General features: G+C 36.8%; 1 protein-coding gene across 1 annotated transcript; it reads right to left on the bottom strand.

The window, feature by feature from the left end:
• Positions 1-20: 20 nt before the first annotated feature.
• LOC132266808 (uncharacterized) lies at positions 21-4,384 on the bottom strand. Its single transcript, XM_059767788.1, has 3 exons — positions 2,772-4,384; positions 2,607-2,678; positions 21-598 (listed from the first exon to the last, which is right to left on the bottom strand). The coding sequence occupies exons 1-3, from the start codon at positions 2,911-2,913 to the stop codon at positions 435-437; spliced, it is 378 nt and encodes a 125-aa protein (XP_059623771.1). The 5' UTR covers positions 2,914-4,384; the 3' UTR covers positions 21-434.
• Between the last annotated feature and the right edge of the window lie 15,251 nt (positions 4,385-19,635).

Here is a 19,635-nt window from a genome sequence, read left to right as displayed (position 1 = left end):
CACAATAAAATTAACTCCACAATGACGAATAATAATAATTTGTTGTCAATTTTTTTCCTACATAATATAAATTAATGACAACCATAATTCCATGTCTACATAACATAAACCAACTGATATTCAAAAAGTAAATAAAATCCCACCATAAATTATCCTACTACAAGTAGTCCTCGCTACATAAGGTATATCTTCATCACACTCACGCAATAAAAAGACGGATCTAAACAGACCTTATGTAGCAAGGACTATTTGTAGTAGGATAATTTATGGTGGGATTTTATTTACTTTCTGAATATCAGTTGGTTTATGCTATGTGGATATGGAATTATGGTTGTCATCCACATAACATAAACAACTGATATTCAGAAAGTAAATAAACATATAAACTATGACAACCATAATTCCATGTCCACATAACATAAACCAACTGATATTCAGAAAGTAAATAAAATCCCACCATAAATTATCCTACTACAAGTAGTCCTCACTACATAAGGTCTGCTTAGACGGATATTGTTGAATGGTAAAATAAAACTATAAGCATGTGCACCATGTATGGTCTGCCTCAACAATGCAGCCAAGCAACAATCTGAAACACCTGAAATGTGGGAAAAAAATAAGGGTGAGCTAGAAAAACCATTAAGTAATATTTTAGCAATGAATTTAACAATAACATGTAAAAATAAGAGAGATTAATTAACTCTAAATGCATGCTCAAAACATAATTAAAACTAAAATGTCCTTCGCTAGGGCTAACACAGAGCCTTAATACCAACTAGGACCTCCCTTAAGGTCATACACAACAACCAACAATCCAACAATTAAAGAACACTAGTCTCTAAAAGTCACTCGTAATTAAACTTCTCAATTCGATCCACAACTCTCAAGGTAATTTTGAGAAAATATACCACCTCACTCAACATATACCATAGTGATAGGACTTGTACATGTCATGCACTGAATCCCAACCCCGGACTCTGTGATAAAAGGAAAGAGAAAATGAAGGGTATGAACACAAATATTCTTTAGACAAAAACTCTCTCTTCCCTTTTCTCTCATTTAAAAATGGAGTGTGAAAAATAAAATTCAATTATATTCCAACGATTAGTATTCATGAGCATTAGGCAATTCTGTCAAACAAATCTTTGGGATCTCCCATGGATCCCCTTCCTGAACACCTTACCTTCAAAGTTAATAACTACAATTTGAGGATTCAATTTGAAGTCAAATTTCATCCAATTTGGATTTAAAATGAGTAATGAATTTTCAAAGTTGGGTTAGTGTTGCTGAATTAACAGCACTTTGACTGCAGATCAGTCCTGTTAGAAATTCAAATTCTCTCAAAGCAAAAAAGCATTCACTGTTAAACTTTCCAGATCAGTTCTACCATGAACTACTTTCAAACCCCCAAAGAATCATCCAAAAACTCAATGTACAACTCAAGTTATGATACAATTAAGACACAGGACAGATTCTGCACACCCCTGATATATTAAACTAAAGCTAAGACAAATAAATTTCTAATCATTTAAGTCTCAAAAAATTATTCAAAATATCAAGGGAGTTATGAGGCTCGCAACTGGACTGTACTAGAGGAGGTCTTTCTAAAATGCTAAAAACAAGCTTAACAATTCAAGTGAATACAAGTAATTAATCTATAACCTGTTATGACCAAGGTTAACATGTTCATACATGTAGTACCAAAATAATTGAACTTAAACATATTTCTTTCATTTTTCTCTCATTTAAAAATGGAGTGTGCAAAGTAAAATTCAATTTCTATTCCAACGACGGTTTATAAACATCTGGTGTTGAAGAAATTAGCATTAATGGACATTAGGTAAGTCTGTCAGAAAATCTTAGGGATCTCCCATGGATCCCCATACTAAACACCTTACAATTTGAGTTAATAACTCCCAGTGTGGTTGGAATTTTTAAATGAAACTAATCTAGATGAAAAGTAGACTTCAAAACATTCAATTTGGATGCAAATCTCACCCAATTTGAATTTAAAATGAGTAAGTTATGATTTTTCAAAGTTGGGTCAATGTTTCTGAATTAACAGCACTTTCAGACTGCAAATCAGTCCTGTTCGAAATTCAAATTCTTTCAAAGCATATAAGATTTTACTGTGAAACTTTCCAAATCAGTTGTACCATGAATCTACTTTTAAACCCCACTAGAATCATCCAAAAACTCAAAGTACAACTCGAGTTATGACAAAATTAAGACATATAAGTCAGATTCTGTACTCCTGAAATAAAACCTAAATAACTCATTCAAGTTATGTCCAACCTAGACCCCTGATATACCAAATTAAAGCCAAGACAAAATACCTTTCCAAACATACAAGTCTAAAAAATTTATTCAAAATATTAAGGGAGCAGTAAGCCTCAAAACTGGACTGTACTACAGGAAGTCTTTCCAAAGATACTAAAAACAAAGTTTAACATTTCAAGTGACTACAAGTAATTAAGCTAACACATGTTATGACCAAGGGTAGTAAGTTCATACATGTACTACCAAAATAACTTATACATATTTCAAATAAGTTGCACATAGATCTGGACTGCCAATGTCTTAAAGCAATCCAAATGTGTTCTCACGTCTGTAGGTCAGGTAAAGGAGACCATCTTCGTTGTCCCGGTTCTCCGCATAAATGTCAGCCATCGTAGCCGCTGCAACATTGAAAACATTATCCTATAATAGTGAACGGAAACTAACATGGCATGGATGGAAAGCATAGAATTGATAAAGATAATGAATCTCACCAGGTTGGTTGTTCTGGACGAAAACGACTATAGCCCTCTCAGGAGGCGGCTGAATCCTCTTCCGCACCACATTGATAAACTGTCCAACAGTGAGATCACCAGGAACAACGTATCTACACATCCCACTAAGAAAATTATTCATACTTGGAATAATGGAAGCATATCAGACTCTCTAGACCCATAATGGGTGTAAATAACTCTTCAAATCTAATGATCACTTATCATGTTCTAAAAAGTAATATTTATATCCAGGCTTCATACTTTGGCCTGTAATCGGAAACTCTGACTATTACATTTGTGCATATTTCTTTAAAATGCATAACGAATTGTCAAACAATTTGGCCATAGATGCCTGATAAAAAATATGAGCTTCTACCTTAAAAATCGTTGAGCAATTCAATGCAGCGATAACTTATCTTTATCTTGTTAAAGTCACGCCTTTCAAATCAAAGAAATAATTATAGTGTTGTCTAATAGCTCAACTAACTGTTTAAAACTGTAAATTTTCAGTGCTTATATTGTAAATTGTCTGATAGGAATCACTTTAACATTAAGTTCCAATTAAAAAGGGAATTAAATAGGATGCCTTGACAATGCCATTGCCCCTCCTTCCCGGCCACCTTTTTTTGGGATTGGGGGGTGCAAGGTCTCAAATATGATGCCTAGAGACCTTACATTCATAACATTGATTAAAGCCTACTTTACAAACATTCATGTTTCTAACCGAGTCAATAGCAACCATCAGGTCAATCTAATAATACGAGGAACAAACTATAAAACTATCAAGTTATAAAAGTATCTCACTTTTCACCAGTGCCTGGTGCAGTAGACATTTCAAACCTATGCAGAAAAAGGGAGGATAGAGAAGGGGGGAGGGGGGTGATCAGGCAAAAGAAGCCAGAAACACCATTTTCTTTAACATATATAGATGTTACATTATAAATATAAATGATATATAAGCATGCCAACCAGTTGCCAAGGATTTGCTCACCACCACTCTTATGTTATAATATAAAGAGTCGCATACCATCACAAATGAAACATCCTATCTACAAAACTACAACGGTAAATAATAGAATAAAAGAGAAAAAATCAAATAGACCAACTAACAATGTACAACTCAAGTTATGATACAATTAAGACACAGGTCAGATTCTGCACACCCCTGATATCTTAAACTAAAGCTAAGACAAGTAAATTTCTAATCATTTAAGTCTCAAAAAATTATTCAAAATATCAAGGGAGTTATGAGGCTCACAACTGGACTGTACTACAGGAGGTCTTTCTAAAATGCTAAAAACAAGCTTAACAATTCAAGTGAGTACAAGTAATTAATCTATAACCTGTTATGACCAAGGTTAACATGTTCATACATGTACCAAAATAATTGAACTTAAAACATATTTCAAATAACTCCGGACATCATCTTTCTCAGACAAATGGGTTACTACAAGTATTAACATCCAACATCTCCATGTCCCTTGATGGCTATTCTTCCAGATTTTTATCTTCAAAATGGTAGGAGGGAGCATCATAGCCCAGTAGGTAGATGTTAAACATGCATTTACCAACACTATCAATTAACAAATACGAATGCGATGCATGATATTTATGCGAAATGCCACAAGATGTAATAATTGTTGATTACGGCAGACGTGGGTCTGCCACTCTCCCTTATTATTGGCTCAAATTTGGTATAGTGGTTTGGATAATGCTGCACTATCTCCAATATTGCTCCACTAGCTGGATAATGCTCCATTATCTGCACTCCACTATCCACATATATATCAGCTAAATTCATGCATCGGTTCTCTTATAAATAGAGAACGTTGGAAGACTTTGAGATATATCCAAAAATACACCAAGAGCTTCAGTGAGTTTTGAGTGAGCAATAAGTGTGAAGAGAAATATTGTATAAATCAATCTCCCATGTATATTATCATGTAATAAATTTTCAAACAAGATTACCCATCAATCTCCATATATCATTCTTCCAAGTATACCTACACATACCAACATTTCAAAGAATGTATACTCATCAAATCTCTATATTATAAGACTTCAAGTTTGTGTTTCTCCCAAAACTCCCTAATTTCTCATTTGCTTGAAACTCCTTACATGAAGCAAAGAATAAAACCACTAGCTAATATAACCCACACCCCAACAAAACCATGTTTAACATACCAAGCTTGGATAAGTAAAACTAAACAGGACTATTTGGTAAAAAAATCCTACCCATTTATAACATTCCTCCTTTGAAGACATTTTATCAAATACCTTTCATGCATAACCTCAAGAAACTTTGACTATTATGGGTTAGATATATATTCAATAATTAATACGGTTGGTGTAGAAATTTTTTGAAATGAGGAGATGGAAAAAATATATGAGATAAGGATAGAAATTAGGAGTTTTAATAGGGGTGAAATGAAATTTTTTAGAATTAATTAAATTCTTTGCTCACTATAAAATCTCTATTATTGGTTAGGTATAATAAAATAAAGAAATAAAAATTTAGAAAGTCTAATAATATAAAAATATATATAATTTTAGGGGCTTTTTTATTAACCGGGGTCTTAGGTGACTGACCTAATTTGCCTAAGGCACTAATCAGTAATTGGTCATGTGTGTGTGTGTGTGTGTGTGTGTATATATATATATATATATATATATATATCAAATGAACATGCCTTAGAAAATAAATGGGCTTATTAGCTTTTTTCACATACCATTTTAATTTAGGGCGGATCCAGGATTTCTCAATGGGGTGGGCTAAATCAAAATATATCTAAGTATAAAGTTACAAACATATATATATATATATATATATATATGTGTGTGTGTGTGTGTGTGTGTGTGTGTATAATATATATATATATATATATATATATATATATGTGTGTGTGTGTATAATATACGTAGTATCATATTAGATTAGTAAAGTAAGTTATAAATATATAATATTAATTATTGTCTTTATCTGTAACTTTGAGTGCAGCGAGCTTTCCATTTCATTGTTGTACACTTCCTAGATCAGATGCATGAAACAAGCCAAAAGCTTACAACCCTATCGTTGGTTCACAGTTGTTCTACACTTTTGTGCCCCATATATCTTTCTCTCTACAAGTCCATATCTATAGAAGTATCCCATGCCAATATTAGTCAAGACGCTCAGAGAACTTATTTTGTCCTAAGTTGAGTATTTCTTATTGGTGGACTCTCTCTTCTTTGCTATTTCAGTTTCAACATTTTAGAAGCTCTGTTAATGCTCAAACTAATAAAGTTAAATTAAAATTGCATAGAGTCTTCTTTTTCTTTTTCACAGATAAAACTAGAGTTTAGAGAGATGAAAAAGAAGACAGACCAAGTAAATGAATCATATTACACACCATTGTTTCAGGATTTCACGAACTGAAAAATCGTGTGTGAAGTGACCAAAGATTCTTGTAACTAAAAAAATTAGACACTATGCTCAATAGTATGTCTTCAACTCTAAATTTCCTTCAATTCTAAGTGTTTTGACTTAATTTAAGTGCACCAACATATTATCAACATCATCAGTCATCATCACTAGAATCAACGTTGACATCAACATTCTCATAACGTTAACATTAACATCTTCATCTATAATCACATAATCCTCTTGTATAGATATACATTTGATTAAGATAAATTGAAAAGAGACTTCCTATCATAATTGGTCATTTTAAAACCAACATCATTGCTACAACAGTAAGGGGATTTATAATTCAATTAGCTAGGCAAAAAAAAAAAAACATACCTTTTTCCCTACTCCACCCATTCCTATCAACTCTCTTCCTTCATAAAAGAGACCTATATTATTAAGATAAAAGAAGAAAAGTTTTAAAAGTGTTAACAAACTTGTAAAACACATATTCTGAAATTGAAAACTAAACTTCCAAATCTTTAATTCCCATTAATAAATTTTCAAGCATCACATCATAACAATATTATATATATATGTATGTAGAAACAAAAATAAAAACAAAAAATCAGTATGTAGAACATGAATAAATAAACGTAACCAATAGCTAAAAATGTCAATTAAAATTTTAGAAAAACTAAGAGTTTATTACCTGATGACTGAGGAGGCAAGTTTCTTGAGCCTTGTTCTTGGTAAATGTTAAGGCCCGATGTTAACCCTAAAAATAAGAAAACACTTAAGTTGTGAGGGAGAGGCTTCACAATCTCACTCATAACAATTAAAACACCACCATCTAATTACTATATGTATCATGTATCAACCCAACCCAACTATGCTTTTATTCAAAATGTTGGACACCTATCCGTAGAAAGAGGTGTGATTACGGATAGGTGTGATTAGCCACATATTATACTCAGTTCTTATATTAAATTAATCCAATAACAAAGTACAATACATCAGTTTTGGAATAATCTTCAAAATTAACAAATCAATATCATGATATTCTGCATTCTAATAACAAAAGAAAATCAAAAACCAAAATTTGAAAATAAAAATATGGCAGAAAGATTGAATATATCCTTCGTGCATTACACAGATTATATTTCTATGTGAAACAAAAGATTCAAGATTTCTCAATGTTGTGGGCTAAATCAAAATATATCAACCAAAATCAACTGTTGTTTAATTCAATTTTAGTTAACTAACAATGTTTCTTTACACAATTGACTGATTAAGGCATATAAAATCCTATATGGGTAATTAATAAAAAAAAAAATACCAATTTATTTATGAACAATTCACCACTCAGTATCTGTAACGACCCAAACCTATAGATCTGAACCGTTAGCCGGGTCCTTAACCGAACCCGAAGTCAACTAAAGACAACACCATTCTTTCCTACGTCAATACATATTATACGTGTCATTTTGAATTTATAAAAAAATAAGTAATAATAAATAAATAAATAAATAATAAAATGTGATTATAGCTACAAAGTATGTCAAAACGGTCTACTAACCCATCAAACCCTGTGGAGGAGCGTCGTCCGCCACTTGCCATCCGTGTCCTGAAAAATGTTAAATGTAATGGGGTGAGCAAATTGCTCGGTAGGTAGCGCCTAAGACCCACCTCTTGTAACCCCGTGAATCCAAACAATGAATAGGACAATAAGGAACGGGGTCATACAAAGCCCGAAAAAAAAATACAATATACATTTTCAAGTCCAAAACAAAATAATGTCATGCCATGAATGCAATGTCATGCATGTCACTCCCCATTTTCCAAAACCATTCCCATCATCATTTCCAAATAGTTAGTGAACCCGTCCCATGGCAACTCCATGGCGGCACGAGAGGAGGATTGGCCATTGTCCCTGACCCATGGCAACTCCATGGCGTCATTTGGGACCCAGGTAACTCAACCACACTAGGGCAATCTCCCTAATCCCCCCTAGGTCTCACTAACGCCGCGGTCCCTAGGCAACTCCTAGGCGGCCAGGTTTTCTCAAAACCGTTTCATCAAATTCTCCCCAAAAATCCCTTTTTTCATTCTTATCAAATCTTTATACCCTTTTTCATGCCCATGCTATGAATGCATATCACCTGTCTTTTTAATACTATGGAAATGGAGAGAATTATTATCACACAATTAACAAACTGCCACATAAAATTTCTAATAAATTATTAAGCATCATAGGCATGGACAAATTAACATATTAAGCATACTCCACAATAATTCTTAGAAAATTTTCATAAGCTTCCATGTATCATTTTTAGTAATTTTATCAACACAATAACATAAAGAAATTAATAATGAAGCATGACAAGTAATTCTAAGGAAATTTCCCTAAGCTTCTATATATCATTTCTAGCCAATTCAACAACATAATAAGCATGAAAAATTAACATTTAAACATACTTTCTATACAAATCCAACAATACACCCAATAACATGCTTCACATACCCAAGTGAATAAATTTTTAAAAAAACAATCAACTCAAATTAAACATACTTAACATGGATTATAGTAGAAAATTCACAAAGGTGCAAGAAAAATGGGAATTAAAGACCCCTACCTCAATCTAAGCCAAAAGTCCCAATTTTCACCTCAAACCCTCAAAATGGGGTCTCAATTTTTGGACTTCCTAGAGTGGCCAAAAGTTGAAAATGCTGGTATGGATTTGAAGATCTCGTCGTGGGCTTCAATTTGCCGCAAACGGCATTTAAAAATTCCAAGTATTGTGTAAGAAATCTAGGATCAAAGTTTGAAGTAAAAAAAAGAAAAAAGAAAAAGAGACTTTGAGAGGGTGACAGAGAGCTTCGGGAGTGAGTGAGAAAATTGAGAGACCAAGTGGTCTCTAGACCACTTAATGTGGTTATGGGCCCCACTTTTTTGTTTTCCTTTTTCTTTTGCCATCATTTTACACCACACACAAACATATACACACAAAATAATGCGCAACTTTATACAAGACATTAAATAAAATAAATATGATGTAAATGGACCCAACTAAAATCCCCAGATGCAACAATTCCGATAGCGGGTCCCATACGAGACCGTCTGGCCCAAAAAACTGAAAAAATGCAAAAATGATCACCCTTGCATTTCAATGAGTTTTGGACTCAATGAAATATCCCAAAAAACTCTCGGGCACAATCAATACACTCCACAGTATCCGGTACGAAAAATGGCAAAAGACAAAAATGCCCTTGCAACGACAAAATTTTCGAAAAAAATGAAAATGACGAAAAATTGAAATATCACAGTACCCTATCTCTTCTTTTGACCAATTTACTAATCCTATTTGAGAATGTACTAATGGAAGCAGAGAATGAGAAAGTTGATGGCAAGCCCCTTCCAACGCTATGGAATTCACTCAAAAACATGCTTTTGTAAGTATTTTAAATTTCAAGAAGTAACTTCAGAGCTTTACCCTATATTAAGTACTTTTGCTTGTCAAAGTTCTTATTATGAATATATATATATATATATTTGTTCGGAAAAGATTTCCATCTTCAAAAAGTTTGGCAAGTTAATAAAAATTGTTTCAGATTCAATCTCTGCAGATTTCTAATCCAATTCAGATTCTTTTTTTTTTTTTTTTTTTTTTTTTCTTTTTTCATGCCCAGATCCAAATTTTCTTGTAGACAAAAAAAAAAAAAAAGAAAAAAAAGAAGAAGAAAGTTATAGAAATAAAAATGTATATTTGTTTTGCTAGATTAATGTGATTACCTGTAATGTTTCTAAATTTGACCATTTTTAAATTTCTGGAATTTTTTAATTTTTTGAGGGTATTTTCATCTTTTCTCGTTTTGCGTGCCGAACATCGTGAGGTGTGCCGGGTGTGTCCAAAAGTTGATTGGGGCATTTCAGTGAGTTCAGGAATCTTTGAAAGGTAAGGATGGTCATTTTTGTATTTTTCAGTTTTTTTCGGGCCGGACTGACCCATGTGGGACCTGTTACCATAGTTGTTGTGTACGGGAGTTGTGTCTCGGGTCATTTGCATACCATGCATTATTATTATTTTTGTGCCTAAGTAAATTCTTAAAGTTCTAAATTGTGTGGTTATGATATAATTGGAGCTTATATGTATAATTTATGGTGGAAAATAAATCAAAAAGGAAATTAATTTTGGTGGTGGGACCCACCACCATTTTTAATGGCCAAAAGGCCACATTTGAGACCTCATTTCATCTCCCTCTCCAGCAAGTCTCTCTCTCTCCTTCTCTTTCTAGATTTTTCTTTTTCTTTTGGTTTCAAATCTTCAAACCTTGATTTCTCCTCAACCATTTGGAGATTTTTAGTGCCGTTTGCAGTAAAACGAGAGCTCGTCGAGATCTTCGCATTAATTGGAGCAATTTCACTTTTGGTGCTCCTTGGAATTTCGAAATTAGGGCTTGGATTTGGGCAAATTGGGGGTTTTGCTTCATTTTGAGGTAGGGGTTTCTAATCCATAACCTCTTAGATTTTTTGTGAGTCAATTCCTTATAATTTGTATTATTACATGATTAATTTGTGTATATTTCATGTAAACTTTGTTAAGTGTTGTATATGAGATGTATTTACATGCTAAGTTGATATGTGAGGAAGAACTATGTTTAAATGATGATATCTTCATGCCTATTGTGTTATAAGTGATGAATTTTGTGATTAGAAAGCATGATGTATATTTATAGAATCTTTCTTTTGAATTAAAACATGAAATTATGTGAACTAATTGATGTTGTATAAGAAAGCATATTTAAGTGATGAATTTCTATACCTATTGTGTTGGATTTGTTAAATTTTTAATATAAAGACATGTTGATTATTAGAAGAAATTTCCTACAAAGCTTGCTATATTGTGAACACATGACTTGTGTAGTATGTGATTCCCCTTTATGATATTGTTGAAAAGCAAGATGCGTTCATGCATAGCATTGGGTAAGGAAAAAGGGAAAGCATTATTTTGAAAGCATATGAAATGATTTTGGGAAAATGTTTTGAAAAATGTTTACGAAAATCGGACGCCTAGGAGGCGCCTAATGGTCTGTGGTGTTATTGTAGTTTAGAGGGGAGTATGGTGAGCTAACTAAGCCGTATGCAATGCCTACGAGGTGCCTTATAGTCGTGGGTAGTTAGCCAATCCTCCTTTCTTGACACCATGGAGGTGCCTTGGGTTAGATTACACTAACGGTTTGGAAGTTGAAATGAAAATATTTCATAAATGGGGAGCGACATGAGCATGGCATTGCACTTCATTGGCATACATGGTGTAATTGTGACTTGGATGACAATGGTGTTTATAATGGATGTTGTGGTTATGGATTACAACTCAGAGTTGTATGGTCCCATTCTTTTGCTTTTCTATTCTATACGTGGATTTACGGGGTCACAAGAGGTGTGTTTTAGGCACCACCTACTGAGCAAATTAGCTCACCCCTTTATATTTAACATTTTCAGGGCATGGAAAAGAAGTAGCGGGCGACAATCCACCACAGCCTTAGCTTAGACTAGAAGACTGTCTAATTTGTTATATTTTGGCGTCTAAGCCTCATTTTGCAAAGAATTGGCACAATGTGTATTATTTTGTAATAACTTGATAGGCGCCGAATATTGTATATTCAAGCGCCCTAAATTGCATTAGTAAAGTCTGTTGTATGTTAATTTATGTAGATTATCTTCATTTCTATGTTTTTATGCATTTTCAGGTTCATTGGCCAAAATGGAACAAGAATAAGGCCTTGTGGAATCTTGAGCAACAAAAGGTGCCAATGCTGAATTCTGGCAGCAGTAGAACCTGGGCTTTGCTTGCCATTTTGACCTTCCAAACTCGAGAACTGGACTTCCCTCATAGCATGAAAGATTTATATCTCTGAATTAGCTTTCTAAATCTTCAAACGGTTCGTCATTCGGAGCTCGGAGCAGAGAGTTATGGCCTTGTTACCAGAGGCGCGCAGAACTGCCTGGCAGCAATGAAATTCTGCCTTGATCTTCATTTTTGACCAACCATCCTTGAGAATTGGATCTCTACTAAAACATGAAATATTTAGATCTCTGAATTAGCTTTCTAAATCTTCAAACGTTTCGTCATTCGGAGTTCGGAGCGCAAAGTTATGGCTGTTTAACCGAAGTAGGTCTGGGCGGAGCAAGTGAAGCATGGAGCTTTTTACACTAAATTCGAGTGCTTGAGGCCTTGCTTAGAGTGCTCGAATTTTGGGCAGAATGCCCTTCGGAAATGGCTCATTTCAGCCCACTTGCACCTTGGTTTCTTCATTTTGTTTTCCTCTTTAATGAAGTGGTTGGAGATGTTGGTTGGTGGCATTTTGGGTGGTAGATAAGAGGGATAAGAGCCACACAATAGAGGGGAGCTTCATTTCTACAAGATTAGAGGGGAGAGAAGAGAGCAAAGGAAGGAGAGTTCTTGGAGCAAGAAAGGGGAGCTCGAAAATGGAGATGAGGATCAAGCTTCTTCTTCATTCTAAGGCTCCAATGGGTAACTAACTCTTCTTCTAGGGAGGTGATGAAGTCCCTCCCTTGTAAGCATGTTCTAGTGTAGATTTTATTTTGGGATTTCAATGTATAACCTATGGTCTTTTCATGGTCTAGAGCATTTTGCTTCTTGTAATGGATCTTCATGTATTTTAATGATTATTGTTGAATTAATTATCTATCTTAGATGGTTTATTCTTTTAATCATAGTGCTTGCACTCTATTGGTGACAATGGTAGTGAGATTATGGAATAGTTTTAATGGCATGAAGTTAGAGAAATTTGATAGTCCATTGCTTAGGTTCCCCCTTTGATGGTCTATTCTTGATTCCTACTTTATGTGCTTTTATCATTCAATTAAGGGCTTAATAATCTTTGGCTTAGGGAGCATGTTGAAGACTACACCCTAGTTTAGGTAGTTTAAGCATGTATTTCTTTGATGGATTATTCTTGTTTTTGATTCAATGACCCTCTTGAGGATATTATAGCAACCAAGGGTTGTTATGTATCATGACCATCGTTTATGTTGATTTCCCGAATTTAAATTTAGCCTAGCATGTGTATAGGGATGGAGACGGATTCACTTCCTTAGTTTTTCTTACTCGTATCTTATCTCGCTTCAATTATTGTAAGTTTCTATTTCATGCACTTCACATATTCAATTTAATGACAAACAAACAACTCCTTATTTCCCCTTTATCATTCTAAGAACAATTCTAGACATTTAGGTTGCCTTAGACTAGCGTAGTCCCAGTGGTTCGACTTACCCGACCAATAGCCCTATTTTACAATGATTCGTGCTATTGCGAAGGTTGATGTATAGTTGATCAACCGATCAATTTTTGGCGCCGTTGCCGGGGACTGCAAACGGTTTAGCAACCAAAGTTTAGGGTTAAATTTAGTTTGATTGTGAATACTGTGTTTTGTGAATATTTCTTGTGTGGTTTAACCATTTTTGTGTTGTAAGTGAGATTCTAGGAACTCGAAGCTCGCCGTGGGAATGCTAGCAAATTGTAAGTCTAGAGGACCCCAGGTAAGTCTCGTGACTTCTAGTTTCAAATTGTGAATATCGTGCATGTGTTAAGCTTAGAAGTAGATAAATTGCAAGCCCTTGTCGAGGCTTTTTCAATTGTGTATTTTCAATTCCAAGCATCGGTCCTTGTCGTGGCCATTTATTTTCTGTCTTGATAATTGAGGAGAAAGGGAACATCGTATGTGGAGTTGATGAAAAAGATTTGTTGCGATGATGTTGTTGTGAATTGTTGATGTTTGGCCGTAGGTCACTCTCTCTTCCCACACTTGACTAGCCTATTAATATAAATTCACTTGAAAGAACTCTTAGATGGAACCTTAGGGAACCCACTCTTACAAGGGACCTTGAAACTGAATTCAATATAATGGGGGATAACGTAGGAAATCCGGGGAATGAAAGGGCTGAAATTCCTAATGTAGAACCAATGACTCTTAGAGATCATTGCATTCCTACCACCTATGCTTCTCTTTCTTGCATAGTAATGCCAAACATAGATGCAGCTCAATATGAGATCAAATCAAGCACCATCCAAATGCTTCCATCATTTTATGGCTTTGATAATGAAGATCCATATAAGCATCTTGATGAGTTCCTTGAAATCTGTTCGACCATCCGGTTGAGAGGTTTTCCGGACAATGCACTTCATCTCCATCTTTTCCCATTCTCCCTAAAGGATAGGGCAAAATATTGGTTGAACTCCCTTGCTCCCAATTCCATTACTTCTTGGGCTCAATTGCAACAAGAATTCCTTAAGAAGTATTATCCGGTGAGTAAAACTAACCAAATGAGGCGTTCCATTCTAAGCTTTTCTCAAATTGATGGAGAACAACTCCATGAGACTTGGGAAAGGCTACAAGATCTTCTTCGGAAATGTCCTCATCATTTGATCCCAAAATGGCAATTAGTGCAAGCTTTCTATGCCGGCTTGACCGAAACCCATAGATTTATGGTTGATTCTTCTTGTGGTGGGATGTTCATGTCCAAGAATGCGGATGAGGCTTGGACCCTACTTGAGAATTTAAGCGAAAATTCACTTCAACATAATTCTCATAGGGCTCCGGCCTCAACCAATGCAAAGAACACCAACCTTTCTCAACCAAAATCTATAAGGGAGGAATCATATCAAGTGGATGCCATAGCTCATAAATTCTACCAATTGATGGCACCACATCTTCCTCCTTCATTGTCTCAAAATTCGGCAAGTTCGGTTTGTGCCTCATGTAATAGTCCATTTCATCTCTCGGAAGATTGCCCCACACCGGAGCAATTTCCCAATCCCAACCAAGAGCAAGCTAATGCCATGTTCTCACGGCCCGGGAACAATCCATATTCCAACACCTACAATTCGAGTTGGCGAGACCATCCGAATTTTTCGTGGAGGCAACAAGCCCCACAAAATTCCCAACTTCAAAATCAAGGGCCTCAAAATCAGCCCTCTTCTCAATATCAAGGTAGGCCTTTCCAAGCCTCTTCAAGCTACCAACCTCCATACAATCCAAATGTCTCCACTCAACCTCCTGTGAATCCAATTGATGAGATAGTGGCTGCAAACAAGCAAATGATGGAATCATTAAATGTGCAAATGATGGAATCATTAAACAAGCAAATCATAGATTCCAACAAGCATCTCTTGACATCCTTGCAACCTACTCTCCAAATGGTTCACTCCCATACTCAATCCATAGCTAGGCTCGAAAATCAAATGGGACAAATAGCTAACCAAGTGAACCAACTTCTTCAAAAAGACAAGGGTAAGCTTCCCGCTCAACCATTTAAAAATCCTAGAGGAATGCATGTGATTGATGAAACCCCTCCTCCGAGTGGGCCGACTCATGAACAAGTTCAAGCTATCACCACCCTTCGGAGTGGTAGAGTGGTTGACAACAAGGTTGATGGAGACACAAGTGAGAAAAACCCTCCGTTGAAAAATCCAAATTCAAGCTCTTCAAGTCCAAATCCAAGTTCTTCTTGTCCAAATACCATTCACGGAAGTCCCACGCATGTCACCCCAAATGTGGAAACTACTTATGAGCCAAAAGCTCCGTTCCCTCAACGTCTTCAAGAGTCGACACATTTTGGGAATAAGAATTGCAAAATTCAAGACATGTGGGAGGTCTTTAGGCAAGTAAAGATCAATCTTCCTCTCTTGGATGCTATCAAGCAAATTCCTCCCTATGCAAAATTCCTTAAGGATTTGTGCACTCAAAAGCGCACTTCCAGAAGTCATTTACCAAAGAAAGTGAGGTTAACCGAAAATGTTAGTGCGATCATTCAGCACAGCACTCCTCCGAAGTATAAGGATCCGGGTGCCCCCACAATCTCTTGTGTCATTGGTGACAACAAAATCGAGAGGGCCCTCCTTGACTTAGGAGCTAGTGTGAATTTGATTCCATATTCGGTTTACCTACAACTTGGTTTGGGAGATCTAAAGCCAACTCCGATAGTGTTGCAATTTGCTGATCGATCTATTAAGCAACCACGGGGAATTATTGAAGATGTGATCATAAAAGTGGACAAATTCTACTTCCCGGTAGACTTCGTGGTTCTTGATACGGAACCAGTCCATGATCCAAGAAAACACATTCCCATAATTCTCGGACGTCCTTTTCTAGCTACAGCTAATGCTTCCATTAACTGTAGATCCGGATTGATGGATATCTCTTTTGGGAATATGAATGTTAAGCTCAATATCTTCAATGCTGTGCAACTTCCTTCAGATGACAATGAGTGTTTTGAAATCACTATTGCTGATGAACACATTCAAAATCCAATCCCACCTCCTTTAACGGAGGATCCCCTACATGCTTGCTTGGTCCCTTTTGATTTTGAGGATTTTGGTGTGGACAAATCCATTCGGGAAGTCAACTCCTTGCTTGATATTCCATCACCATTTTCCTCTCCTTTATGGGAAGCACCAAATCCATCTCTATCGTGGGATTGTCCATCTCCTTCCATTTCTTCACCGGAGTTACCTCAACATTTTGAGGGTGAACCACCGGACAAAGGTAAGGAGAATGTTGACAAGTTGCTGAAAATTCTTCCAATCATTCCAGCCCAATCTAGAATCATTGTCCATGATACTCAACCTGTGAACAAACCATTTGAGTACAATGAGGTATATGACTTGGAGATTGCAAATATGGAAGGTCATGATCCTACCATTGTTAGTCAAAACAATGACATTCAACGAGCCTCCATAATCTCGAACAAGCAACACCTTTGCTTAAATCTAAAAATAAAAGAAGTGAGATTAAAAGCGATGCTCAAATCCTCTAAGGCCAAACTTGTTTCTCTTCGGAAGGATCAATATCCCTCACCATTCATTGATCCAAGTTTGAGACCATATGAAGGAGGCAAGTTGCATACGGAGTGTTAAGGATCCATCTCTCCAATGGATCCTGATCCTGGTTCGTCTAGCTATCGACATTAAATTTAGCAAAGCAAGGGAAGAAATTCTTTCGATGTTCCAAGCTTCCCTACCTTCTCAAATTGCTCGTGGCTTGAAATTTTCTGGGAAATGGTTTAGAAAAGCCAAAAATTTGATTTTTCTGAAATGGTCTTCAGTTGCGTTCCGCAATTTTAGACTGGCCTCTTAGACCTTCTCAGCTCTAATTTTCATTCCCGGAAATTTCTATCGCTTTCGAGCAAGTTCATAGGATCTTTGGCATGCAACTCATGTGCACAACCTCTCATTTTCAACGCATTGTTGGATCATGGTTCCCCAAAATTTTCCATGCATTGGAGATGAAATGCAAAGTTTGAAAATTTTTCATCTAGGCATTAGAAATGTTGAGCAATTTGACAATTTTTCCAAAAATTTTCCATCCATGCAGTGGAATGGACTAAATTTGCAATTTTTAAAATTTTTTCCATGCTTTAGAGATAAAGTGCTAAGTTTCAAAAATTTTCCATCCATGCATTGGATTGGAATTCTCTTGCAAGGCTTCAAAAATTTTCCCTACATTAAAATTGGAATGATGTTGCGATGCAAAAGTTCAAAAATTTCTTTTATGCATGGGAATGCCATGCAAAGCTTCAAAATTTTTCTATGCATAGCTTGAATTTAGGTTGCCGCATGCAAAGTTTAAAACTTTCCCCATGCATTCCATGGGAATGACATGCAAAAAAATTTTTTTGTTGTTTCCAAGTCGCCAACTTGCAAAATTCTTGGAATGATGTTGCAAATGTATCAAAATGCATGAAAATGCATGCCATAGTGCTCACTGTCTTCCATAGAATGAGATTGCAAATGCAAATGCATGGAATGATGTTGCACATGAATCAAATTGCATCTAATGCATGCAACAGTAACCACTGATAATGTATTTAGATTGCATGCATTCTTTCATCTCCAAGCCACTGACTTTCCATGCATGGACTCCATTTTGAACAGCTTCCATTTCCATGTTGCTCACATTACACATTCCATTGCAATGAATTCATTTTCCAGCCTACTGATCCAATTTCGAGCATTCAAAATCCAAGTTCGAGTGCTCGCTGATGCCCTCCAATTTCAGCCCTTCATTTACAGCCACTGCCTCATTTTCGAGCCCTCTCAAGTTCCTTTGGAGTGCTCGCAGCCACATCCCAGCAAACCCGAACTCTCTGGCTTCATTTCGAGCAATCTAAACTCCAATTTGGAGTGCTCGACCTTGCTTGAATTTTAAACCCCAAAGCTGCTGAGGCTACTGGTCCCAATTCGAGCACTCTACTTCCATGCTTAGAGTGCTCGACCACTTCTCTCAACCAAGAAACCCAACTCCAACAACCAACATCCCAGCAATCACCTTCTCTCACCTCATGCATCACTCTATCTCGGCTCCAACCAAACAACCCACTCCATGCATCCCTCTCACTCCCTATGCCTACCACCACTCACCACCTCACCCGAACCCATCAACAACCCTCATCCTCTCGGCATACCCCCATGCATGCACAACACCATGCATGCATGCAAAATCCAACACCCTTCACCCTCTCGGCACTCCTCCATCCACAACCTTCAACCTCCACATGCATAACTAACCTTCCCACCCTAACCAACATCATCTCCTCTCTGCACCACCAAACCAATTCTCTCTCATCCACCATACAAACCCATCTTCCCTCAAACCACCAACCACTCTCGGTCCTCTATACCTCTTCCTCACTCACTCCCTCTCCCTGTCTCACTGCATCTACTTCGAGCACTCGAAGAACCCATTTCGAGTGCTCGAAATTCTCACCCCATCAAGCATGCCCATCTCTCGGCATCTTGCACCAACCTTTTCCACACCAAACCAACTTCCATGCATCTTGCCTGCATCACCATCCCCATTCCCAGCTCCAGCCAACTTCCCTTCATCAACTAACCATGCACGAACCAACCTCATAACCCACCCTCTCGGCATCTCCATCCACAACCCCAACTCTCCATGCCAACCCCAAGCCACCCCACAACCTACAATTTCATGCACAAAGCTCCCCTCACCTCTCTGCCATATTTTCGAGCACTCGAAGCCAAGCTTCGAGTGCTCGCACTTGCTTGAGTTCTCACACAACAAACCCCGAGCCCACTGCCCCATTTTAGAGCACTCGAAGACACACTTCGAGTGCTCGAACCAAGCCACCTCTCTTTTAAACACAACCTCAACCAACCAACTCCCTCTCACTCAGCTCAACATCTCCACAACTCATCAACCTCACCTCACAACCCTCTCCCAAATCCACTACACCTCTCTAGGCAACCATGCACACCATCCTCCAAACTCAACCTCTCGGCACCCTTAAGCTCCAACCCAACTATCCAAACCCACCACCTCATGCATGCCTCCATAACCACACCACCACACAAGGACATGCATTCATGCATGCACCACCACTTCCACCCCACATTTCCCACCATGCATGCATGCATGCACCTCTCCATACATGCT

Source organism: Cornus florida, unplaced genomic scaffold (assembly GCF_030987335.1).
Source record: "Cornus florida cultivar Cherokee Brave unplaced genomic scaffold, ASM3098733v1 CherokeeBrave_3.0.0_Hap2_Chr07, whole genome shotgun sequence".
Taxonomy (NCBI): Eukaryota; Viridiplantae; Streptophyta; class Magnoliopsida; order Cornales; family Cornaceae; genus Cornus; species Cornus florida.
Note: the sequence above shows the minus strand (reverse complement) of the source record. Positions and strands in the feature narration are given on the sequence as shown.